Raw genomic sequence first — 26800 nt, 5'->3', positions numbered from 1 at the left:
TCAAGTTTTGACTGAACAAGTTCATACAATTTTCTGGGTAACATTTTTAGGAGTGATTTGCCATTGCCTTTCTTCCTTGGTCTTTTAAAAATCACCCATTCAGCTTTATGCCTAAGGGAGGACAAGAACACATGGTCTCCAGTTTCTAGATTTAACAGAACAGAACAGAACAGAACAGAATAGAATAGAATAGAATAGAATAGAATAGAATAGAATAGAATAGAATAGAATTCTTTATTGGCCAAGAGTGATTGCACACACAAGGAATTTGTCTTGGTGCAAATACTCTCAGTATACATAAAAGAAAAGATACATTCGTCAAGAATCAAGATGAGTTGGAAACAAGCATTTATTTCAGCAGAATGCCATTTTATTCCATCAACTTTATTCTGGCTTTTGCCTAAGAATTCATAAGAATGTCTTTACAAAAAAGAAAAAACAATCACTATGCCAAACCCTCTTTTATCTCTTCTTCATCAACATACTTTTCTTATAATTATACTAAAGGCAGGTTTTCTTTTGCCATTCAGTTAGCACTTGGCATTTGTAATCGTGCCATCCTAGGTGTCTAAACTCATGGTTAAGACTGCCATCATTGTACCAGTGCTCCCCCCAAATTATCATCACGTGCCTTAATGATTACTGTCCAGTTGCACTCACTTCCATTATGATGAAGTGTTTTGAGAGATTGGTAAAGGACGATATGGTTTCATGCCTTCCTCCTACATTTGACTCATTATAATTTGCCTATCGGAAGAACCGCTCTATAGATGATGCACTTTCCTATGTGCTTCATCTTAGCTTGGCACACCTGGACGAGAAGAATTCTTATGCGTGAATGGTGTTTATTAATTTAGTTCTGTGTTCAACGCAACCATTCTTCATCATTTGGTGAACAAACTGGGCCTATTAGGTTTTAATATTCATTTATGTGATTGGATACTGGATTTCCTTATAGATAGGCCCCAGTTTGTGTGAATTGTAAGAAAAGTCTTCAATCCCATCTCCTTGAATACAGATCCCTCACAGGGCTGTGTCTTAAGTCCTCTATTGTTCACCTTGATAACCCACAACTGCTGTGCCAAATCTGCTACAAATCATATTGTGAATCATATGCGGATGATATGGCAGTCTTATCCAGGATAACAATGAAGATGCATATAGGGAAGAGGTGAAGGCTCTGGTCGACTGGTGCAATAAAAGTAACCTAGTTCTAAATGTTAATAAAACAAAGGAGATCATTGTATAGTAGATTTTAGAAAGAGCCAGCTGTCAGCATTCCAGCAACACTCCATTCCACCCAATAACTCCGAGACAGACATCTCTCAAAGGTTCCTTTTATTTTGGATAGTAACTGGCACAACTGTGGAATCCAGAATCTGAAAGTTCTGGCCATCATCTATCACATGGCCCAATCACCATCCGTCCCCAGTTAAGACTTCCTCTCAGTTATGTGCAACACAACCTGACCTTGAATCAGAAAAAGAATGTTATTATGTCTAACTAGATATACTCCAATATATTCCCCCCTCTCACTTTCCCAGGCTGAGATGTGTCACGGTGGGACCATCTGATCTCAATATGGCTTCCAAAGCTGACACCAGCATCAGTATCCAGGATGTAGCTGTAAAAGTGCAGATAACTAACAATCTGAACTGGTCTCTCCACACGTCATCCTTAGTGAAGCGTGCAAACCAGCACCTGAATTTCCTGCATCAGATGAGGAGAGTACATCTTTCTCCTTCTATCCTGGCCACTTTTTACAGAAGCACGATTGAGAGCGTTTTAACAATCTGCCTCACTGTTTGCTTTGGTAGAAGCAGTGTGTCAGTTAGAAAGTCCATTCAGAGAGTGTAAGGACAGCCGAGAAGATTATAGGAAGTGCGCTTCCTGTTATTTAGGATACTGCTTATAAGCATTATGTGCTTTGGCATTGTCAGGGACCCCACACATCCATTTTGTGCTCTGTTTCTGTTGCTCCCCTCTGGGAGGAGATTTCAAAGTATTTCTAGTAGGACTACCGCATTCTGTAACAGGTTTGTTCCCTAAGCCATCTGTCTGTTAAATGTGCAAAATTCATTTTTCTCTCCATGTACATGTATACATCCAAACTAGACTGTGATGTTTCTTTGTGTAATGTAATACTGTATATGTTGGTACATGCATAACTTTGTATTTATCTTGTCATGTTTTAAGTTTATATTAGAGGTGGAGACTCTTATGTATGATGTATGCAAAGTAATTTCATTTTAATGTATGCTGATTAGTGTACATTCAAAGTGAAAATAAAGTTAGTATAAGTCTAAACAATTTGGACTCTACTTAACTACCTGTGTATTAACAAAGTGACAAGCCCAACAGATTCTTTTATATGGAGTCTTTCAGCCTCCAGAATCAGCTGTGAACTCCTGTAAACCCTTGTCAATGTTCAGCAGCTGAGCTATATCTGAATTTTGTAAGTTGTGGTCTTTCTGTTTGAGACGTGGGTGGCTACTTTTTTTAATTGTCTTACTCAAATTCTGGCTTTTTAGATCAAGCTCTACTTACTTTATCTATAGGCTTCGTGCCAGAATAATTTAATTTCACAGGTTTTAAATGGAACAAACAGTGTGCTTTGGCAGCTTTGAGATGTGGGTGGAGTCAGCATAGAAAATGTGTATTCTTCACCCTTTTATGTGATGATGGTAGTTAATAATTTTGGATCAGAGTGATGAAGATATTTTTTACATTTTTCTGTGTATGGTGAGTTTAGCAATCATTATATATATATATATAAAATAACCACCAGCAAGTTGTTGTCTTAACCCTTGACTAACAAACTAACTTAAGCAAGCAATTGGAAACGGTTAAATGCTTGCTTACAAGAAGCACTAAGTTGGAGTGGGCCAAAACTTATTTAGAGGAAATAAGACTGCACTTTGCTGTCTGAAATAATGTTCTTTGGGACTGTTCCATATCATCCACACATGATTTTGAGGTGTTTTTTTTTAAAAGGTCTGGGGTTATTCACACACACACACACACACCACACACACACACACACACACACACACACACATATATATGGTATTCAGCTTTGTTCGGGTATTTTCCCACTTCATTATAATTGTGCTTTTAAAGTTGTAGCAACGTTTCGGCAGAATCTCATCTGCCATCATCAGGCTTCTGTATTGTGTCCGTCTGTGAGTCAGGCCCCCACAGTTGTTTCAGTTTTAAATTTGGGGCAGCCTATTGCTGTGCCAGAATGGTTTTTTCTTCATCCTGATTGGTTGGGAGTCTTGGTCTGCTTTTATTGGTCTTGGAGTTTGCTGTGTTCTGCTTGATTGGTGTTTCTAATATCTTCTGTCTGTTCTGTAGCATTTTTTTTTTGTCTTGATTGGCTAGCAACATTGTGTTTCCTGTATTGGAGGCTTTTAGTGTGGCTTGGCTTCGAGTAAACAGATGGCTATCATTTATTAGGAAGCTAGATTTCATCTGGGTGCCTGGCTGGGGTGTGTTTGAGCTGGAGGTATCAGGGGAGTCTGTTTGTGCCCACGTGTTTGCTTGGCTTGTGATGTGGAGATTTTTTTTTTAAAGTTTTTATTGGTTTTTAAAAACAAACATAAACAAACAAAACATAAAAACATCAAACCATCTTCCATATATGTACATACAATGTGCTGGTTGGTTTACAAATTGTTTTGTGCTTCCATTTCATAGTCTTCAATTACAATTACATTGCATATAATCTCATATTTTCAATCAAAAATTAAATACGTTAGTATCATTATTAATCAATCATTTGACTATACTTTAGTTCATTCATGTTTTACAAGATAATCATAATTTACTTAGTTTGTTTTATAACAGTTCATATTATCATCCCAAATCTATCCTAAAATCATTTTGTAGAAATAATAAGAAGTACATCTTTATATATTTATTATTTTCTAAAAGTCTACATATTTCATTACTGTATTTTATTGTCTAACCATTGATAGAATAGATCCCAAATTTTATAAAATTGTTTATCCTCTTGTTCTCTAATTTCAAATGTCAATCTACTCATTTCAGCACATTCTAATATTTTCTTAATGATTTCCTCCTGTGATGGTGTTTTCTCATTTTTCCAGTTTTTGCAAATGTATTAACTAGCCGCTGTTAATACATTTACAATCAGATATTTTAAGTCTTTACTATATATTTCAGGTAAAATTCCCAATAAAAATATCTCTGGTTTCAAGTCTATATGTTTTTTGGTCATTTTTTCCAACCACATGTGGATTTTAGTCCAGTATTTTTTAGTATCCGCACAAGTCCACCACATATGGTAATATAAGCCAGGTGTCTGATGACATTTCCAACATTTTTCAGATTTATTCTTGAACATTCTTGCTATTCTTGTTGGGGAGAAATGCCACCTGTAAAACATCTTATATAAATTTTCTTTATATGCTGTTGACATTGTCATTTTATAATTTTGAGACCACAATTTTTGACATTTCTCTAAATCAATCCCATATCCAAAATTCTTCCCCCAACCAATCATAGTTTCTTTAACTTGTTCTTCTTCTAATTTAATTTCTAATAAATATCCATACAATTTTTTAATCACCTTTTCATCAGTACCTGTCAAAATCTTATCTAAATCAGTCAATTTATCATAGAAACCTTCCATTTTAGAATCTTTATCATTCCTTGAATGTATTTGTGCATATGAAAACCAATTCATCTTTATACCTTGTTCCTCTAGTTTTTGTATAGATTTGAGTTCACCCTTTTCATTCAATATTTCACCATATCTAACTGTGTGTTCCTTTTTGTGTATTATAGGATAAGAAAATGCTTCAATAGTCAATAGCCAGACTGGAATTTTCAAATAACATTGTCTTTTAATCTTCTCCCAGTTTAACCACAGAGGTTCCCGTATATAATGTCTTCTAAAATACCCCTGTGTTTTAGTTCCTTTATACCATAAAAAAGCATGCCACCCCAAAAACAAATCATGTCCTTCTAATGTCAAAAATCTAGTATTTCTTAGTGTTATCCATTTCTTAACCCACATCAGATTTGTAGCTTGATTATACAAATATATATATGTGTGTGTGTGTGTATGTATATATATATATATATATATATATATATATATATATATATATACACACACACACACACACACACACACACACACACACACATTCATATTCTTAAGTTTTCACAGGTACTTACATGTATGGTATTCAGCTTTGTTCAGGTATTTTCCCACATCATTATAGTTGTGCTTTTAAAGTTGCAGCAACGTTTCAGCAGAATCTCATCTGCCATCATTAGGCTTCTGCATATATATATGTGTGTCTGTCTGTCTGTCTGTCTGTGTCTGTGTGTGTGTGTGTGTGTGTGTGTTGCTTCCTTGTCTTCATATCAAATGTTAATTGCAAACTGGTAATGTATCAGCCTTATAAACTACACCATGATTTTCTGCTTACAGAAAATACTTCAAATTAATCACTTAATAACAATAATTAGGACCAGCATTTTTGTAGCTAAGTGATGCAGAAATTCCAGCAGTCAACATTGCTGTTTTTAAGTGAGGATCATGGATTGTTAAGTGAGGACCTCCTTGCAATTTTCTGCTGACTTCCAACAAGCAAAGTCTATGGGGACGTTGGCAGGCAGTTATAAGTCCAGCAGACCAGTAGATGAGGAAATGCACCAGACAAGGACAGCCAGCAGGATGTGCACAGCTGAAAGCGGGAAGAGGGTTCTGCAGGCAGCAAAGCACATTGAAGTATGAGATCCCTGGCATCTTGTATCTGTAGGCAGGCTTCTCAGGGGAAAAAACATGGTAGGAATGGGAATGACTTAAAGGATTGGCTTATGACTTCTCTTGCTGACTTCCATGTTGAGTTTGCTTGTGAGAAGACATCAGGGAAGGTTGGAGATCACATGACCATGGGTCCCTGGAACTGTCATAAGTGTGAACGAGTTGCCAAGTGCCCAAATCATGATCACTTGACCACAGGGATGCTGAAAAAGCTGAACTTTGAGAATCGGTGGTTAGTAAACTTGTTCAGAGCCATTGTCATTTCAAACCACCATTAACCAAGGACTACCTGTAATTCCATAGCCCAGAATAAATTCAACCAAAAGGATGACAAGTCAAGTAATGCTACACCCCACCAAATGAAATACAATGTTTATATTCTCAAGTTTGTCTTTCCATTTGGTTTGAAAAGCAAAAGCTAGGTTGCATTTAGAAGAACAAATGTGCACTTAATTATATTCTTTAACATGAGCATCTCTAAATTAAAACTGTCTCATTCAGAAAGCAAGTACTGCTCGCATAGAAGAACTATAGAAATTCAGATTCATTAATTCAGAGATACTCATATGCTTCAATGCATGCAACATTTTTCATTACACGAGGGTATTGCTACCAAATAGTTTATGCTATGAACTGTGATGATGTTGAACACTAATTGAACAATTCCTGGATTTAGTCATCCATCTTGCCATCAGGTCATCAAGAGCAAGAAAGATCCTGGCATCTTTATTTGAAAGGATAACAGATACTGACATTAGAGTTCCAATCAGGAAAATGGAAAGTTGCTGCTAATTTCAACAGTTGTGAGGAAGCCGGGGGGGGGGGGTATTGGAAGAGCCGACATAAACAATCAGAAAATCAGTTGGCAACCTGCCACCACTATCTAGAAACATGAATCTTTCACTTCTTCCATCTCATCCTTAGCTACTCAATTTCCAAAACATTAGAAATTTTGATCCTCTAGATCAGGGATGTCAAACTCAATTTCATTGAGGGCCACCTCAGAGCTGTGGTTGACCTCAGGTGGGCAGACATGGCCGAGTGGGTGTGGTCAACTAGGTGGGTGTGGCCAACTGCATAGGTGTGGCTAGTTTGATGCCACCCTCCGAACTGCTGGCGGGTTTCCTCTCTGCATTGGGTAAACTGGGCTGAAACCGGGCTGGCCTGATCTTTCATCTTTGCATTGGGTAGACCATGACAGACCCTCCAGCCAGATCCAACCACATTGTGGGCTGGATGCATTCCCCTTTGCTAAACTGGGCATAGGCATGGCCAGCGTGTGATGCATCCAGCCTGCGAGCTAGGAGTTTGACAGCCCTGCTGTGGACAATGTGAGACTATAGCAGAAATAGTATCCATATGTCTAGACTTGGTCAAGAAAACATAATCCTTTGCTCTTTTCTACATTGTTCGTTAATATGTTTCACTTTTCTAAGACCGAAGCTATAACCCTGCTTTGACTGTCTTTTATTTAGCAATTTCTAGTTCCCTCACATGCAGATGGATGCTTAGGACTGTGTTTCTTGTTATCATGCCTATTGTCAAGGCAAATCTGTTGTGGCCAAACAGATTGAACCCCTTCCATCTTAGGCTGGAACTTGGGATAAAATCTTATGGGATTTTATTACTCATCTGTATGACTTGATGGTGATTGATCTGTTTACCAAAAGGCATCACTTTACTACCATGTTTCTCATATAATAAGGCCGGGTCTTATATTTTTTGAGCCCCGAAAAAAATGGCTAGGCCATGTTTTCAGGGGTGACTTCATTCCCCCCCTTGCATCTTTGGGCGGGCGGGTGGTGATGGCTTGAATGTTGACCTCAGCGTTGGTGGGGCACTTCGTATCGGGGTCAACGCAGGCAGCACCATATCCGGGTGTGCAACAAAAGTACTTCCTAACGGCAAACCCCCCCCACCATTCCCCCCCATTTCACATGTTTTAATATAGGCCTTAATTTGGGGGGAGGGGCTTAATTTCATTTCATGCCTATCAAACATGCTGGGACTTCCTATTGGGGGAGGCCATATTGTTGGAGAAACAGGGTACCAGTATGGGACTATGCTCTGCATGAGAAACTGTCAAGCTCTTTTTAATCTGTTTCCTTCATTATAAATATCTGATCAATCATATGATCATTGAACCCAATTTACATCCCTTTTCTGGAAATCTTTCTTCCAGTTTTTTCATATGCAAATTACTTTCAGGGATCATTTTAATAGTATCCAACTGGAAAAATGCACAAAAAACACTGGAGGCTTTCAAGAAGAGATTGGACTGCCATCTGTCAGAAATGGTATAGAGTCTCCTGTATGGGATGGGGATTGGACTGGATGACCTATGAGGTCCCTTCCAACTCTGTTAATCTAATCTAAAATTCATTTATCATCCACCAATCCCCCGAAGACAAATAGGGAGATAGAGATAAGCAACACATCCCTTTACCGAGACTTACACTGCTGTGTCTTGTATCAACAGGTCAACTGGCTGGAATTTGCTTATAACAACCCTTTGCATGCCACAACTTATCCAGAGGGTTTATAGCTGTAATCTGTATCATTAATCTTCCAAAGTGCCCTCATCTTCAGTGTCTCAGATAAGAACACATCCACCTTCCTAGAGGAACAGCAAGCAGCACAACTCCTTCTCAAGGAACAGCTGGACCTTGCCACAGTGGCTCATAAATATATGACAGATGACCATAGACAGGAGTGTTTAAGTATTGCTGTGTGGCTTCAATTATGATTTTGCCATCTTCCTGCCCTTCAAGGAAGTTAGGTTCCAAATTTATCAGCACCTTCTCTTTATCCACACCAATGAGCGGTCACTTTTTGTTTACAAGTGCCAACTTCAGTGAAGATCCATCTGGCCTTCCATTGAATTCTACTCTTTATTAACTATTGTTTATTAAGAACATATTGCTCTGCAACCCCACCCTCATTCTTCCCCATTTTTTCCTGGCAGGAAGAATATAGAGTGTATTTTAAATTTTAAACAATGATAGGGCGATTTCGAATGGAATGGAAACCCTTGAAACTGTCTTCATCTGGTCAATGGTGATTGATTCAGACTGAAATACAGTCCTTGTTCTTGTCTCCACTTCCATCTTAAGTCTTCTTCCTTAGACTAAAACACTGCTGTACAAAAGTCAGGCAACTATGCCTGCTTCCCAGTGGAATTTAGCTTGAAAAGTCATCTAACCTCTCTCTCTGGACATGAAGGGGAGTTCTTTTACATTCCATGGTGAGTGGCGTGGAGAGCAAGAAAAGGGAGTTGTGTAAGAGTTTCTAGACAAGTCAGGACATGAATGGAAGAGAAACTATACATAAGCAATCTAAAGAGAATGAGCAAGTCAGGTTATCTCAGCATAACTTAATCCAGATGGAGATAAACCTGTGAAGCAGTGTTCCAAATCATTCAGAAACTTTGCTTTATGGATTTACTATTAATGGGGACTTATAGAGTTATTATAAATGGGGGATGGGAAATCCCTCTCACAGCTTCTAGGATTCTGTATTCTACCCCTAACTAGCTTAAATAAATCATTTTGATAGTTCTTGCTTCTTTGATCTTGATCAGCTCTGTAGAGATTGAGAAGAGCATGGCTAGGTTATCTTGGCAATGCCAGAGATCAGGCAGTGGAAGCAGTCTCCATTTCCCACTATAAAATGTCCAGTAGGATAGTTTGTGTGCTGGAAAATCATGGTCTTACTTTTTCGATCAATATGTCATTAATTCCTCATTTAATGAAGTTATTAGATAGTTAAATATTTATTTGAAATAAATATGAGTCCGCATCACACTACTTTTTGAGCCCAAGCATCTTAAACATATATTAAAGAAAAAAGATATTTCTGATTTTAAAAAAATATTTTGGCTAAGCCCTATGGATATTTTCATTCAGTTTTGATGATTTTCATTTTTGTCCCCAGTGGAGATTCAATCTGCAAGTAGCAGGGACAGTGATATAATGGAGTAACATTTGGTAACCATGTCAATACCAGAATTATATCTTTTAGGTTTGAATACCACTTTGTGTTTTTAAAGATGAACTTTAAAAATTGCCAATCTGAGGCCCCTTATATCTTGATAGCAGTTAGCAATTTATGTTGGGCAAGACTTCATTTTTTTTAAAAAAGTAAAAAAATGTAGTATAGGAAAAAAATAATTTGAAATACACATTAAACAATTGAAAATCAGTGTAGTAACTAATAGTATTCAACATTCCATTCAATCTCTTTTATCCTTCTATCTGTTTAGATATTTTTTTATTACCAATACCAGGCAGAACGTGACTGACTATGCCTCAAACCAAACTTCAAAATGTGATTTGCTATCACATAGAAGCAAATCAATGCAAATTTCTATCCCTTAAAAAAAAATTGGTCATATTGTATAGTGCTCTACTTTTCCAGTCGTTTTCTGAAGCAACTGAAAAGAAGCCATGGAAAATTTTACCACATAGATATAAAATTGATCTAGGCCATTCCACCCTACTGGGTTAGGAAGGAGGTCAGAGAAAATGCATTTTCTCATGGGAAGTGATGTCCATCTCATTAATTTCTTTTTCTTGTGCTTCTATTGTAGGGCAACCCTCTGTACTTCCAGTCTGCTCAGAATGTTACAGTGAACATTCTCAATGAGAAGAGTAAAGTTCTTACACGCCTGGTAACAGGTAAGGCAAGGAAATATCTGAGGAAGAGAAAAGGGGAACCAGAAGTGCATGATGATGATGATGATGATGATGATGATTGATGATAGCATTAGCCCTTGGAATAATCATCAGTAATATACCTCCATTGATACAAACTATGACCCCAGCTTGCCTTTGCAAAACTGAAGAAAGAAAAAGCCTGCACATGAACTGAAGAAGCAGGCATGTTCAGGACACCAAGAATTCACAGGTTTAGAAACTAATGCTCCCTTATTCAAGCAGAACTTCAGAATAGAATTGTCATTTCTGATACTTATAAATATTAATCAGTAAAGTGCCAGCTCTCTCAAGGATTTCGAACAGACAGAAGACGATCCCTGAATACTTTACACATACCTGAAACAACTGGAATCAAACTGATTAATATTCATAACACCAAGGTCTTCTGTCTTTAAACGATTTCTTAAAAAATCTTTTTAAAATCCCTCGTGCAGATGAGTACCATTTATGTTCACAAAATGCTACACTCAATGTTTGACAGGGAAGTGAATGCTTCTGAAATTCCCCAGCAGACCTGTCACTTCTAAGCATGGGTAAGCTTCTTACAGTAGGAGCAACAGCAGCAAAGAATACAGCCTGGGATTGGGAGATGAGAATCATTCTGGGTGAAATTAGACCACCTGGCTTTTTGTGTGTTCCAGGCAGCAGGTTAAATAATTCAATAAGGAGCCTTGGTCAGCACGTGCTTTATGGTTGTATGATTGGTGGCTCATGTGCTGCTGGCAGGCAGAACATGAAGAGTTGAACCAATGGCTGAACAATAGAAAATAGTAAGAGGAGCAAAGGAATCACAAACACCGTAGAGGTATTGCTAATAGAAGACTTGTGCCATCTGCCAAAATGTCTGGAAGGTGAAGCACTCTCAAAAAAATGCAACTTTGCCTTTGAGACAGGAAGGGCAAAACAGAGGAAGCCACATCCAGTGTTTGTGCATGAGTTGTTTTGTAGCTGTGCCATAATTCTTCAACATGGCTGATTTTAAAAAGAAATGCATTCCAGTTTTGTAAATAAGAAAAAAATCATCTGATAGGCATCTGATAGGAAGAAATCTATATTTTCTCACTCTTCATTTCCATCTCCTCAGAAATGGAGGGGCATGGGGGTCACACTGGGGACGTTGTCCAGTGGTTTCATAGCTAGACTCTTCTATTAGAAATACTGAACCACACCGAAATGCAGTAGCTTTGCTTTGAGTTTTAGAAGCAGAAGTTCTCCTTCCATGCAGCAACTTCAAAGAAGTATTTCATCTAAAGTCCTGACAAAACTCAATATCTTTTTCCATTTTTGTACAGCTCTATAACTATGTACTTTGTGGCTTTTGTTAGGTTTCCGTAGTTTGCTTTAAACATGCCAATTTGAGATTCTGCATCTTGGAAGAAACAGAGATTGACAGGAATCAAAGAGTGTAGATATTTTATAAATCTGAAAACTTCATTTTGTGTTACATTAGGGAAAGTGTTTTGTTGTAATTCCTGAAGATAAATTATAGATTGATGTGAAAAATGTATATTTGAGTTTGTCAAACGGAATCAAGAAGATTTAATTTAAGACATGCTATGATATGTACAGAATAACAAGGATATGCACATGGAAAGGTTTATGAAAGTAGTTATGAATAATTATTCAGCCACACACAGCTACACTGAATTGAGTTAAAGTTTACTTTAAGAAATAGCACAGTCCAATAAACGGTCTAGGTCATTAACATTTAATAGTCCAAAAAATATCCAATTACAAAAATCTCACCGGTTGCCTTTGTTATTTACAGTAAACAAAGATATAAAAGTATAAACACAGCAACAGAAACCTTAGATAGCAACAGAATGTCAGAGAGACAGCATTTCAGAGAGAACAAGCCATGATCTCTAGCTCCCTCTTATGGCAATCTGCAATACAATCAACCAATCGGAACACAGTACAAATTAATACAGTGATTTTGTCTTAAAGCTACAAAACATACATTGTTGGTTTATATATTTATTTTGATTTGTCAATTGCTTACAAGATAATAGGTATAAGTATATAAAGAGTTATGAATACATGAAATGGGTACATATAAGAAAAATAAAAGAAACAATAGGGCAGGGATGGTAGGCATGTTGGTGCGCTTATGCACATCCCCTACAGACCTCTTAGGAAAGGGGTGAGGTCAATAGTAGACAGTCTAAGGTTAAAGTTTTTGGGGTTTGGGGAAGAAACCACAGAGTCAGGTAGAGTATTCCAGACATTGACCATTCTGCTGCTGAAGTCGTATTTCCTACAATCAAGTTTGGTGCGGTTAACCTTGAGTTTGTATCTATTGTGTTCTCTTGTGTTGTTATGGTTGAAGCTGAAGTATTCATTGACAGGCAGGACATTGCAAGGTATGATTTTATATACCATACTTAGATCAGACCGAAGACGGCGTAATTCAAGGTTTACTAGGTCTAGAATTTCAAGTCTGGTGGCATAAGGTATTCTACAACGAATAGAGGAGTGGAGAACTCTTCTTGTGAAATATTTCTGGACTTTCTCAACTGTGCTAATATCAGATACGTAATGTGGTTCCAGACTGATGAGCTGTATTGGGGTATTGGTCTAGCAAATGTTTTGTATGCTCTAGTTAGTAGTGTGATATTACCAGAGAAAAAGCTACGTAGGATTAGATTAACAACTCTTAATGCCTTTTTGGCTATGCAGTTACAGTGGGCTCTAGCACTTAGATCATTAGAGATGAGTATTCCAAGGTCCTTTACAGAGCTTGGATCATCAACAAGATCTTGACTATTCAGCTTGTATTTTATTTTCTGATATATATTTTTTTGCCAATATGTAAGACAGAGCATTTATTTGTTGAGATTTGAAGTTGCCATTTCTTTGACCATTCTGATACATAGTCAAGATCTTTTTGAAGGGTAGCAGTATTGTCTGTGGTATTGAACAGCCTTACATCATCAGCGAAAAGAACGCAGTTGCTCTTAATATGATCATAGAGGTCATTTATGTAGAGTATGAAGAGAGTTGGTCCTAGAACATTGCCTTGGGGGACACCACTATTGACAAGTACAGAATTTGATAGAACACTCCCAATTTTGACCATTTGTTGTCTGTTTGACAGGAATACTTCTATCCAGTTATGCAGTTGTCCAGAGATACCATAAGATTTTATTTTTAGGAGTAGTTTGTCATGTACCACTGAATCAAAGGCTTTACAGAAGTCTATGTAGATTGCGTTTATTGCTTTGCCCTGATCGAGTTGTGTAGTCCATATCTTTTTGCAGTGTAAGAGTTGCAGATTACAGGATAGTTTTTTCCTGAAACCAAATTGTTTATTGGAGAGTAGGTTGTTTGTCTCTAAGTGGAGGATAATGGATTGGTTAATAATTGATTCCATGACTTTACAGGTAACGCAGCATAAGGAGATTGGTCTGTAATTTTCAACTAGGCTGGGGTCTCCCTTTTTGAAGATGGGGATGACCGTGGCTTGTGACCATAGGTTAGGCAAGGAGCTGGTCCTGAAAGATTTTTCAAAGATTATGCTTAGAGGTTCGGCTATGGCAGTGGATATCTTTTTTAAGAAGTAGGCACATATTCCATCCGGTCCAATAGATAGAGATGGTTTTAGATTGTGTAGTGCTTTTTCAACATTGTCTTCTGTAAAATCGATATGTATTAGATCATTGTAGTTGTCTGTGGTTTGACTAGGAAATACTGGGCATGATCCATTGCTCTTTACAAATACTGAGCTGAAGAATGTGTTAAAGATGTTGGCTTCAATGGTGTCGTCGTTGTAGTCTTTACCATTAGGTCCTATCAGGGGTGGGATGGACCTTGAGTCTTTTAGTTTGTTGTTTACAAAATTGTAAAAAACGCAGGTGGAATTGGTGCATTTTCCTCTTGTTTAATGTGATAATTGGTGCATTCAGTCTTTATCTGGTGGCATAAATTTTTGTATTGGCTTTTGAAATTGGCAACGTGACCAGATTTGTTTTTCTGCCAGAGTGATCTCTTTTTGGATTGAAGTTTCCTTATTGTTATGGCTAATCTGTTTTTTTTTTTTTGGGAGTTGTTGTTGGTACATATAGTTTGATGATTCTTTTGACTTCAAATAAAAATATGTTGTAATGGTCTCCAACAGTATTGCATCCAGTGAATAGAGATTGCCAATCAAGGGATGAGAGATCGTTGTCTATAAGATCATAGTTGCCTTTTTTGAAGTTATAATTGGGGATTATGTCTTTGTGATGATTTTTGTGTGGGCGTATGTTGAGACAAAAGTCAATCATATTGTGGTAACTGCTGGAAAAGGGTTCTTTAGTTTGTATTCTGTAAATTAAATTCAAACTATTGCAGAAGATGAGATCAAGGCAGTTGTTTAGTCTAGTGTTGTTTGTTACTAGTTGTTCCAGTCCCAGTTTTGTAACAGCATTGTAGAAGGTTGCGTGTATGGGTTCAGTTGTACATTCATTTAGACTCCAGTCAATATGAGGTAGATTGAAATCACCAAGAAAGATAAAAGCATGTGGGCAGGATGCTGCCCATGTTAGTAGTGTATTTAGCTTGTTTACATGTTCGATGTCAAAATCAGGTGCTCTGTAACATAGTAAGAATCAAAATGTGATATTTAAGGATAGTTCACAGATGATGGTCTCAGGAAGAGCAAGCTCCTGGGTAACTTGGATGTTTTTTAGATATAAGGACTTTTTATAGAAGATAGCAACACCACCTCCTCTATGAATTTCACAATCTGATCGGTAAACATGATAGTCTATTACTGTGGTAATGGAGTCAGGGAGAGATGCGTTGAGCCATGTTTCACAGACAAATATGATGTCGAATTTAGCCATATTTAGTAAGAGGAGAAATTCAGGTATTTTATTCGCAAGGCTTCTTGCATTGAGTAGCTTGCATTTAAGGCCAGCAGTAGTTGGAATTGAGGTAGTTAGGGGTGTGCGTGCCTAGTCTTGGGTGATGGTGGATTGGTTGAGGTAGGGTTGTGGTTGAAGGTTAAAGCTGAGTTGCGGGTTGTGTGACTTACTTTTGATACAGTCAGCATGGTAGTCAATGTACAGGTCCTTCTCCCCATTGTCTAGACGTTTTTTGAGTTCAGTGCGGAGTACACAGGAGTGGTCACGTTGCTGTATTGTTAGGTCAGAGTGACAACGGAGGTTCTTATGGTTGGTGCTGGTTTTGGCGAGTGAATTTATAGTGTAAATGAATTTACATTTGCTTGATTCATTTTTGCAAATGACCCTGCAGAAGCATGGGGCCACAGAGCCGTCTCTGTTTTTGAGCTCTCAGCCAATGCAGGAAATGTCAAATATTTCATCAGGGGAGATGTTTGATGCTTGATAATCACTGATGATGTTTCAGACAGTTGTGATGTCATCATTATCATTGATGGTCTCTGGACCAAATAAGATGGCATTTGGACATTTCCGTTCACACTCAACAGCTTCTCTGATGAGGATTGGGAGATCATTATTTGTCTGGTTTATGCTTTTTTGTGGATTGGGTTGTGGATTGGGTTGTGGTTGTTGGGTAGAGATGTGGTTTATAGCTATTGAATGTTCAGGTTTTTCCGTTGTGTCTTTTTTTTCAAGGTTGGATAATCTTTCTTTTAAGGCATCCAGGGATGCTACTATAGTGCCAAGGGATGTTATTCATGTTTCAATGGTATCAACTCTGTCCAACAGATCCAGTTTGGGTCTGCATGATTTGCAAAGATATGGAAACTCATTGGATGATTCTAGGTATTGAATGATTTGCTCAGGCAAACCCAAGCAGTCATGATGAGCGTATTTGTTACATAGAGAACATTTGATGGAGTTTTCATTATCCTTTAGAGTTTTGTAGCATTTAATGCATGTGCAGGAGTCTTGTGGTTCATTGGTGGGGATTACTTTCTCTTTAGGTTGTGGTTTGGCATTGGATTTTTTTTCTTGGCATGTTAGGTTTGTTAAGATGGTACGTTGATTAAATTAATTAATGGAACAATTTTGGGTAATCAATATAGCCAATATCACACCAATCAATCAATTGCAGTAATCTCTCTAGTCAAATAATTTTCCTAAGCAACAATCAGCCTAATCAATTATTACATTAATCGCTAATCAATTAATTACACTAATTATTAATCACACTGTTCAATTAAATTCACTAAATCACTGTTTTTACTAATCAATTAAATTACATGAATCTTGATCTTTTAAACTAATCAGTAATCACACTATTTGCAAAGCACTCTAAACACACTAAACACTCTAATCACACTAATCAATTAAAACAATAAATCAATTAAACCATTAATGAAATATTTTATAGAAATTGATTATCTAATCATTGGTATAGGTGATGAGGTAGAAAAGTTGTAAGTTTTGAGGTAATGAATTAATGGGTGTTTGATTAAAGTAATGAGGTAGTATTGAGAGTCTGAAAGAAAAGGGTTAATTGTTTTATGAGCAGCTGTGACTTACTGGGTGGGAGGAATTTATTGCTCTAATTGCTGCTGCTATTACTCTGTAAACAATAGGCTGTAACAAGATGTTCAAAGCACTCTGGGTTTTTGAAAGAGAGCAAAACTCGCTGAATTAAAACATTTTAACTACAATCAATATGTCTCTGAATAAGATTGTTTTGCAATAGTTTCCTAAAGTTCTTCAAGTTGAGTAGTAGTAAAAATACAGTCCAGAAATTTGGGTTAACCAATCCAATGTGTCCTTTACTTTTAAAATTACTTCTAGTTGCAATATCTTTTTTTTTTTTAACTAAATCTGACAGTCACTCCAGATCGTTAATTGCAGCTATTTTCCTCCTTTGAGTCCCACTTTCCAAGGAAAATTCCACTGCAAAAATTGGAGTGATTCTTATCAAGACTAAGCACACTGTTACAAGATCTTTCCTTTCTTTTTCACTTCTGTCTCAGCTGCCTTCCTGGCTTTGATTTAGCCATGCTGGCAGTTTTCTTTTTAGTTCAGATGGAGGAGTTTTCTTCGGGTCAGTTGAGGAGACTCTCCTCGCAACCACTGAAGCATTCCTCTGCCTTTACCACCTGTCCAGAGTGACTTTCGGCTCCTAAGAGCCTCAGGGCTTTCTTGTCCCTTCTTGTTTCTCCCTGCCAGCTGTCCGATGTGGCTCCGGGGAAACTGTGTGGGGGATATTAATGGAAACACATTGTCTGGCGTGGAAGATACTTCTATCAGCTGTGTGAGCGATTTAAATGAAGGTACGTTGTTTGCACTCCGCTGGCTCCAAGTGATCCAGTTCAAGAGCTCCACCAGTGTGGTTAATAGGGCTCGATGGAAAGAGCTTCAGTTCTTTGGGGAAGGAGAGGAGGGCTCCGGATCAGTTAGCAGGAGCTCCGCCAGCATTATTAGGGCTCCACGGCTTCAGAATCTAGCGTTTTGGGGCTTGTTTTGGGGGCTCTGGTTTACTCACGGTTACTGGTGCAGGCGGCAGCTTTAAAAGTGATTTCTGGTGCAGGTGGTGGCTTTATAGGGAGATTGTGTTCCAGGAGCAAGAGCCTCACCTTCCTAGTTGGGCGCTGCCATTTTCACTTATATTGCCAACCCAACTAATTGTTGGACAGATTCCTAACATTCTCCCCTTTGGGTTGGTCAATATATAATACATTACATCTTTAAACCATAATTCTCACAACACTCTTTGTGCTTAATTGCACCTTGAGCTTTCGTGAAATGATCTGCAATACTATGTTCAGTCATGCAGTATTCTAACTGAATTAATTTATTTTGAACACACTGTCTAATGTTCAAATATCTCAAATCAGTATGTTTAGACCTTGTTTTAACAGCTAAATTAGTAGCCATATTAATTGCAGATTGATTGTCTTCATAAACAATAAACGGATCACTTTTAGTAATTCCAATATCCTTTGACAATTGTTTATAATATATCAATTCTGTACACATTAAAGATAAACATGAGAATTCCGCTTCCATAGTGGATAAACTAATATGTTGTTGCCTAATAGACTTCCATCCTATCAAAGCATTACGCAATATTACCACAATACCTGATGTTGACTTATGAGTCATTATGTCAGAAGCAAAACTTGCATCAGCATATGCAGTTAACACTAATTCATTACTTGGTACTAAATATAATGAATAATGGATTGTGTGTTTTAAAAACCTAAGTATTCACTTAGCTGCTTGCCAATGCCTTTCATTTGGTTCAGCGTTATACCTAGCCAATTGGTTTACACTGTAAGATATATCTGGTCTAGACCAATTACTCAGATATGATAGACTACCGATTAAGGATTGATATATTTACTTATCAAATATATAGGACTTTTGATATCTCTATGTGTAAATTCCTTACTCATTGATGTCTTAGCAGATTTACAATGCTCCATGTTATAGTGTTTTAATAATTGGCTAATCTTCTTGGCTTGTGAAATTTTAAAACGTTTATTCGTTTTCATTATATCAAGACTCAAATAATGCTTAATCTCCCCTAAATTTCTAATCCTGAACTTTTTCTGTAATCTATAAATAATATCATTTGCTTCTTGTTCACTTTTAGTTATAATTGCTATGTCATCTGTAAATAACAGTAATAGAGAAATTAAACCATCTTTTTCTCTTCAGAACAAACAAGGATCAGCTATACTGGCTTCAAAACCTATTGAAACTAATTCCTTTACAATACATTTATTCCATTCATAACTGGATTGCTTTAGACCATAAAGACTTTTCTTTAATTTCCAATAACCAGTTTTTCCATCATCCTTTAAACCTAATGGCTTTTTCATATAAATGGTATGTTGTAAAGGTGCATGTAGATATGCAGTTTCAACATCTACATAGTTTATTTTACATTTATTCTTAGCTGCCCAAACTAATGCTGCTCTCAATGTATTTGCTCTCAGACTAAGTGCAAACACTTCGTCATAGTCCTTATCTGACTGAGCAAATCCTTGAGCAACTAATCTTGCTTTATGGGTAATAGTCCCATCCACACCAGTCTGTATCTTATATACCCATTTGCAACCTATTGCACGCTCACCTGGTGGTAACTTTACATCCTCATACACCTCTAAATCCTTTAATGATTTTAACTCCTTATTCATAGCTTCCTGCCAAGCTACCTGATCCTTTGTAGGATACAGTTTTATTTCACTGAAGTTAGAAAGTTCTGTATTAACCTGACATACAATGCTTGCTTGAAATCTGTCAGGTGGATGTCTCTCCCTAGTTGACCTCCTAGGCAACTCAGTACATGTTGTTGGCATGTCCTCTTCCTTTACCTCCCTATCAAATCCTTGTCTTCTACAGTCATAGAGGGTTCTTCTATTGATGATTCCTCCACTATCTTATCATCAATATTATTATCATTAGGATTATTGGTAAACAATGGAGTCTCAACAACAACACTATCCTGTACCTTATTATATTCCTGTTCAAGCTTTCTCCAGCCAACATGCTCCAGAAATTTAGCACTTGCACTACAATATCCATTAGTAGTACCTGGCTCCCAAAATCTAAATGATCTACGGTTAGCTTCATAACCTACAAAATATAATTTTCTCACTCTATGTTGTCCTTTTTGCCTTACTTGCGTGGGAATATGAACCCATGCTGGGGTTCCAAATGTATGTAGATAACTGAGACCTGGCTTTTTTCCGTTCCAACAAGTAAATGGTAATTCACCAGTCACTGAGTTCACTATGTTATTCAAAACATGGTTAGCACACATTATTGCTTCACCCCAAAGTTTCTCTGATAAACCATAATCCAAAATCATAGTCCTAGCCATAGCCTGTAATGTTTGTCCTCTACATTCAATATATGAGTTACGTTGTAGTCTATAAGAAGCAGAACGCTTATGTTCAATGCCAGCTTTCTGTAACATGGCTTCAAATATTTTATTGGTAAATTCAGTACCATCATCTGTTACTAAGCTAATAACTTTCTGTTTCTTTTTCCTTTCAGCAAATTTTAGCCAATTTACAAAATGCTGGTATGTTTCCATCTTCATTTTCATTAAATAACAAACCATATATGGAAAAATGATCAATTATACTTAATATGTTACAGGGCCCACCTAAACTAGGTTTCTTAGGTTCAATAATATCAGCAAAAACAACCTCTAATGGTTCACTGATTTTGAATCCATTTACCCTATTTGCAGGAGTTACCTTGCTTTTTTCTTGATTGCAAACATTGCAATTTAAATACTTTGTACAAGGTTTTAATTTTATACCATTAGATAACTCAACAGTTTTCTTTAGCATTTTGAAATTATATGTCCCATACGTCTATGGACCTTTGTGAAATAATGCTGCCCAACAGTGAACTTCAACTCTGTGACATCTGTTTTGAATAGCATGTAATAATATTCAGCGTTATGGTACTATAGTACAGTACTATATAATCACAGTAAGAGTTTGAATGTGAGTTATTTAATTATTTCCTAGCCTTGACTTTTGACTTTACACTTGTAAAAATCAGCTCCCAAATTATTCTGCAAGTGATGAACCACGCAGAGTCTGAGATTAGCTAGATAACTTTTAAAATTACAATAATAACAGTAATATAATATACCATAATAATGTCCTAACCTTGCTCTTTGGGGAAAGAATAGCATAGTATTGACAACTGGAATATGTTTCAGTGAGGCGTATTTGCAGTTGCAGCAATACTACATAACCCTTTCCACTGTGGATTTCATTTTATTGAAGTAATGCAAAAAAATCTAATTTCACTGCAATAATCCAACACAAAATATATTAAAAGAGTAAAAATGCATTCTCCTTTGGAAGAGCAAAATGCTTCTCAGGTAATTATCAATGTTTATATAATTATACTCCTTATGAACTTCATTCATACTTCATTGTAACACAACATCCTTACATATTAATTGTTGACCAAAAATGATATGTCTCTAGAAGAAGAACTTTAATTTATAATGTAGATATTGTTACAGACCAATTTTTGTAAAATGTATTCAAAGAAAGCCTCTTTGTATAGTATTATAGTTGTTTAAATATGATTTTGCTCCTGATTAAGGCAATAAGAAAACCTTAATAGGTATAGAAGTGCTACCCAACTTTATGTTGAATGAAGAGCAGCCTGTATTTTTATTTTTATTTTTAGAAAATGGGACTAATCAGAAATTGTGGCAAATAACATAAATGGAGATTTGTGGGAGAAGAGGTCTTGCATTTTATTCAAAAAAGATTTATTAGAAGTATTGAAGGCTTTTTTGAGGCTTAGTTTTCTGTTAGAAAGATAGATGATGGAGGGAGGGAGGGAGGGAGGGAGGGAGTGGGGAAAGAGAGAAGCTTTCTTAAATAGAACTTTGTTCAGTATTTGCTGTCACTCAGAAATAAGGAAAAGAAATTACTTTAGCCAATTCCCACTGGTGCAACTCATACTCTCTGAATGTGTTCTCTCACTGATTGATAAATTTGTCAAATATGTTATGGAAGGTAATTCTGGGGATTGCAAAATGTGTCTTCCCCCCAATGGAATTCCTCGTATGAATGAGAAACTTTCACAGATGGAAGGGAAGTTTCTATTCAGAAATAAGACAGTTTGTGTCTCTTATTATGCCTCTATTTTAGTTACTTGCCTGAAACAGTTCATCTAAATCCAATGAGAGGGATACAGACAAGACATTTAAAGTATCAGTGATAAATTCAGTTTTCTGTATAGTAAGCCCTTGTTATGAAATGTATTGCCACTATTATAGTACTGAGGCAAGCCTCCTCTTTGTAACAGTCTATGAATAAACTAAAACCATGTTTATTTATTCAATTTTTTATTTCTTGTTTTTATTTATCTTTCTACAGTTGCTTTTGTGTTTTTGTAAGTCTCTTAGAGATGTATAGGGATGGATGGCCTACGAGTATTGTAATAAATACGTATATACTTTACATTTTACCCTCAGTTTCTAAATGAGAATTTTATGCAAGGGAGGTGCAAGTTCTAGTCTTAATGGTATTGTCAAAGATGAGCCATAGTACTCTGTGGCATCTGTAATATGCTGCAAAAATATAATACATAAATAGATTCCATGCCACTCAATCAGTTCTTTCTCAGATTATCTCTACTAGACATCTTTTCTTTCCTTTTATGGAGATACAGGGGAATGAGTGTTTCATTTACTGGAAATGTTGAAGCTCCTGCTTCATAATTTCATGGATTTTTAGCTTGTAATGACAACTTCATAATGTTTTTTTTGACAGTGTCCAAGTCAGTAACAAACAACAGAGTGGTGATTTTTTTTTAAAGAATACAAACGTAAAATACATGTTTAATTGATTTAAAGCAGCATGTTGTAAATAGAATATAGGCAGACATGTTTATCAGTATTTCAAGGAATGTTTATTTATTTATTCAGGCTTATTAGCATAAACTATTCCATGAAGCTCTGTTCATTATGCTCAATAAAGATTAGTTATATATAATTCCCAGAATTAGATTAGTCATACAGACTAATAAATTCTTTCTTTTCTTTAGGTCCCAAAGCAGTGGAAGCCTACAGCCAAAAATTTCAAGTGCTAACCACTTCAGGGAAATTGTTATTTTCTGCAGATGATAATGAAGTGGTCGTTGGAGCAGAAAGACTGAAAGTTTTAGGTAAACAATATTCATCTGAGCTTCTCTTATTATCAGCATATTGATTACTTTGAAAATAGTTTATGTATATAATCTCTTTTACAGACCTTATGAAAGAAGGTTCTCTCATGGCTTCGGTAAAAAATGATCCAGTGTTTTTTGCAAATTCTTGACATGTTCACCTGTCTTTATTAAAGACTTTTAGGATAAGGATGTTGAGAAATCAATCAGGGTGACCATCATCTTGATCATGGCATACAGTGTTATGAAAGGCAAATGTCTTTGCTTCTCATCTTTTTGCAAGCAGATGTGGGCAAGTAAGCCATGCCATTCCATCTAAACCCATTTATAAGTGATTTTTATGCCTTAAAGCTTAAAAATGAGATGGTATTCTGTCTTCAGTAATGGAAGTAGCAATGCTGCACATTCCAATTTAACATTCTGCATTAAAGCCATTTGGTTTTGCCAGAATGTTTATCACTTTAGAAGCCTGCAATTTATTTCGTCCAGGTACACAGCTAAGACTATTTAAATCACTTTTAAAAACTTAGTTGTATTGCTAGACCTATAGGCTGTTTTATTATTATTTGGAGTCTTATGTTAAGTTCATTTCCATTTGTGATCCCCAAACCATAATACTTTTTTACTTGGGCAGTAGAAAATAACATCAATTGTTGCCATTAGGTAATAAAATAAAAATAAAATAGAATTTTATTTATATAAGCAGATGTTTGATTATGAAATGGCATTTCCATTCTTTTTCTTTTCATCTACATCTCTCTGCACACTGTTAAAACCCACTCTGGAGAATTGGAAGCCTTCTGGGGAATATTCAGACATGATATTCTTCCGATTAAAATCGGAATTCCGATTTTTGGGGGAATCCCCCCTCTTTTCCCCCCCTTCTTCTTCTCCTTCCCCTCCCCTCAGAGGCCCCCTGAGTCAGGAGTTGCTACCGCCGGCATGGTTCCGCTCGGCTCCAGTCCTGCTTTGCCTCAGGAAGGGAAAGGCAAAAAGGAAGAGCCGCAGCAGCGCTTTGCAACGGCAGCAGCAGCACTGGAGGCTCAGGCGCAGTGGCTCCTGGGTTTCTTCTTCCTCCTCCTGGCACCTTTCGGTCCATAGATACTTAAAGAGAACTGCGACCCCTTGAACGGACAGCCGCAGAGGTGCACAGAGCCCCAGCCGGACATCTGAGCGGAGCCGGGGCGGTGCAAGCAGAGGCCGCTGAGCAGCAGGAAAAGGGAGCTGGGCAGCCACAGACCAGCCGTCTCTCCGTCTGATGGCCTTGGCCGAATCTCTGCCTCCCAGAGCTCTTGGTCCTCCACCCTCAGGCTTCCCCGGCCCCTTGCCAAGCAGGTTTTCCGCCCCAGCCCACAGGGCCCTCGCTGCCTTCCCCTCACCTGGCCAGCCGGGCTCCTTGGGCAACACAGCTGCCTCATGCCAAGAAGCGTGCTGCCAGGCAGGGGCCACGCGGCACAGGGCAACACGCCACCGCCCGGCCCTGGCGAGAGAAAGCAGCGGGTGCTCCCCGGGCGGCGGCCTTGGCCCTGCCACCAGGGAAGCGGCTGGCCAGCTCCAGAGCTGATCCACACCTGGATGGCTGGAAAGGAAGGGTGTGTAGCATTGGTGTTGTGTGTGTGATTTCTTGGCGCGGGGCCCCAATTTTTTTTTCAGAGGGGAATATCATGCCTGATATTGAAGGGTATGAACTTGGCTGCAGAATTCCACTTCCATTCAATTCCCCTTCCACTTCCAACTCATAAAATAATATTTTCAGGGGTTTTTTCCCTTAATGTTTATCATTGCAGGTATTAGCAATCATGTTTTTATGCTTTCAAATACCTTTCACAAAGCAGCCCAACTATGCTTAATTTTGAAATTTCCAGAATATCTAGTGAAATAATATAAATGAATGACAACAGATACTTGTTTATTCTACTTTTGATAAAGATTGTAACAACATTTGCATCAGCTGGTTTCATTCATGCCCCATAAACCAATAATTAGTTCCAAAGGGGAAATTATTATTTTTGGTATCTTTTCTGAGGGTTTTGTATAGATGAATATTTATTATTAAAAAGAGTTAAATTTTATGAACTTCAAAAAAGCCTATAAATCAGATTTTTTTAAACTTATTCATATCATTTTGGTGATGTGGTGCTTATCTTTGCAGCAAAACATCCTCAGCTTTTCTTTTTCTCTCTTAAAAGAGACATCAAAGGAAAATGAGACAATGACATCAAAGCTGAGTCTATAACAGCTTTAATGATCCCCTTGATATGTGTTATACTTATTTCTTATGTTGATTGTAATCTAATTAGTTTAGGGTGGGGTATGTCTACTAATAAGTTATTTCAACATTGGCAAAGTCCAGGTTCCTCTAGTATCTCTTTTCTATGTGAACAATCTTACTCTTGTTATTCCCTCACATATCCTTGTTACCAAAAAGAGAAAAGAAAAAGAAATACAAAATTATAATATGGCAGGAAAGTTGTTTTGGAGAGGTGAGAGTAGCAACAATTGGGTACATGTTCTATTTTTAATCTGGCTAATTATAATTATTTCCTTTTCTTTGTATTTGTTCAAAGCTTGATCAAAAATTTGCTCTTTAAAGCAGTCAAGTAATAAAATAAGTCTCTCTCTTTTTTAAAAATTTGAATTCTTAACATGTTTTCCAGCATTAAAACCAAGCAAGGAGTGAAAAACAATGTTTAAAACATCTGAAAGTTAGATTTGTTTTTTTTTAAAAAGAAGTCATTAATGTATATTTTGTTTTGCAAACTACCAGCCATAATGAGCATAGAAAATATTACAGTCTATCCTTTTCATGAAGAAGAGAAGTTTGAGAGACTTTTGAGAGAAGTTTGAGGTTTCTCCCCCAAACTCCAAAAACTTTAACCTTAGACTCTCTACTATTGACCTCACCCCTTTCCTAAGACATCTGTAGGGGGGTGTGCATAAGCACACCAACATGCCTACCATCCCTGTCCTTTTGTTTCTATTATTTTTCTTATATGTATCCATGTATTCATAACTATGTTTTTACTTATACCTATTATCTTGTAAGCAATTGACAAATCAAATGAAATAAAATAAATAAAAATAGAAAGATTTAAAGAGTAATTTACTTTTATTGGCATACATTAAGACATGGTCAGGCTCAACTTATCCTACCTATATTATGTGAAGACCCAACACTGGAATAAAGTTCTAATGCTGGGAAAGGTGGAATAAAAGAGAAGAAGATGATTATCTGAAAGTTGGGTGGACTTAGTTATGATAGGAACATGTGCATCATTGGAAGAACTGAAGGACCAGGTTAAGGACAGATCATCAGGGAGAAAAATCTATACATGTAGAGGTAAGAGTTGACAATGATTTGTTGGTACATAATCATCATTATAATCATTAAAGCATTATAATCATAATGCATATTGAGAGCCTTTTCTTACCATCAACCACTCAGGTCCTTATATACACGTAATCCAGCATCAGCAACTTTTTCAGAACTCAGATACCATCCCGCTCATCCCCATGATGAAAATCTTGTGAATGGCAAGGCATTTGTATTAATGTTTAAATGTTTCAAGACCTCATATAAGAAAGCAGAAATTTCATAAGATCTATAGTTCTTGAAAGATTCTTCCTTTACTGTGTTTAATTTGTAGCTTACTTTGACATGTTTCTAACAATGTTTAAGATGAAGATGAATG

At 37.0% G+C, this 26800-nt stretch overlaps 1 protein-coding gene across 4 annotated transcripts in view; it reads left to right on the top strand.

Annotated features, from left to right (window-relative positions):
- The window catches only part of SGCD (sarcoglycan delta), a 322572-nt gene that overhangs the window by 223498 nt on the left and 72274 nt on the right, over positions 1-26800 (top strand). For all 4 annotated transcript variants that reach the window (XM_026696668.2, XM_087924232.1, XM_087924230.1 and 1 more), the window contains 2 exons: positions 10392-10479; positions 22989-23108. In XM_026696668.2, the coding sequence (XP_026552453.1) occupies positions 10392-10479; positions 22989-23108 (208 nt within the window). The remainder of the gene's footprint in view (positions 1-10391; positions 10480-22988; positions 23109-26800) is intronic.

Source organism: Pseudonaja textilis, chromosome 2 (genome assembly GCF_049901715.1).
Source record: "Pseudonaja textilis isolate UNSWEBS1 chromosome 2, rPseTex1.2, whole genome shotgun sequence".
In the NCBI taxonomy this organism is placed as follows: Eukaryota; Metazoa; Chordata; class Lepidosauria; order Squamata; family Elapidae; genus Pseudonaja; species Pseudonaja textilis.
Note: the sequence above shows the minus strand (reverse complement) of the source record. Positions and strands in the feature narration are given on the sequence as shown.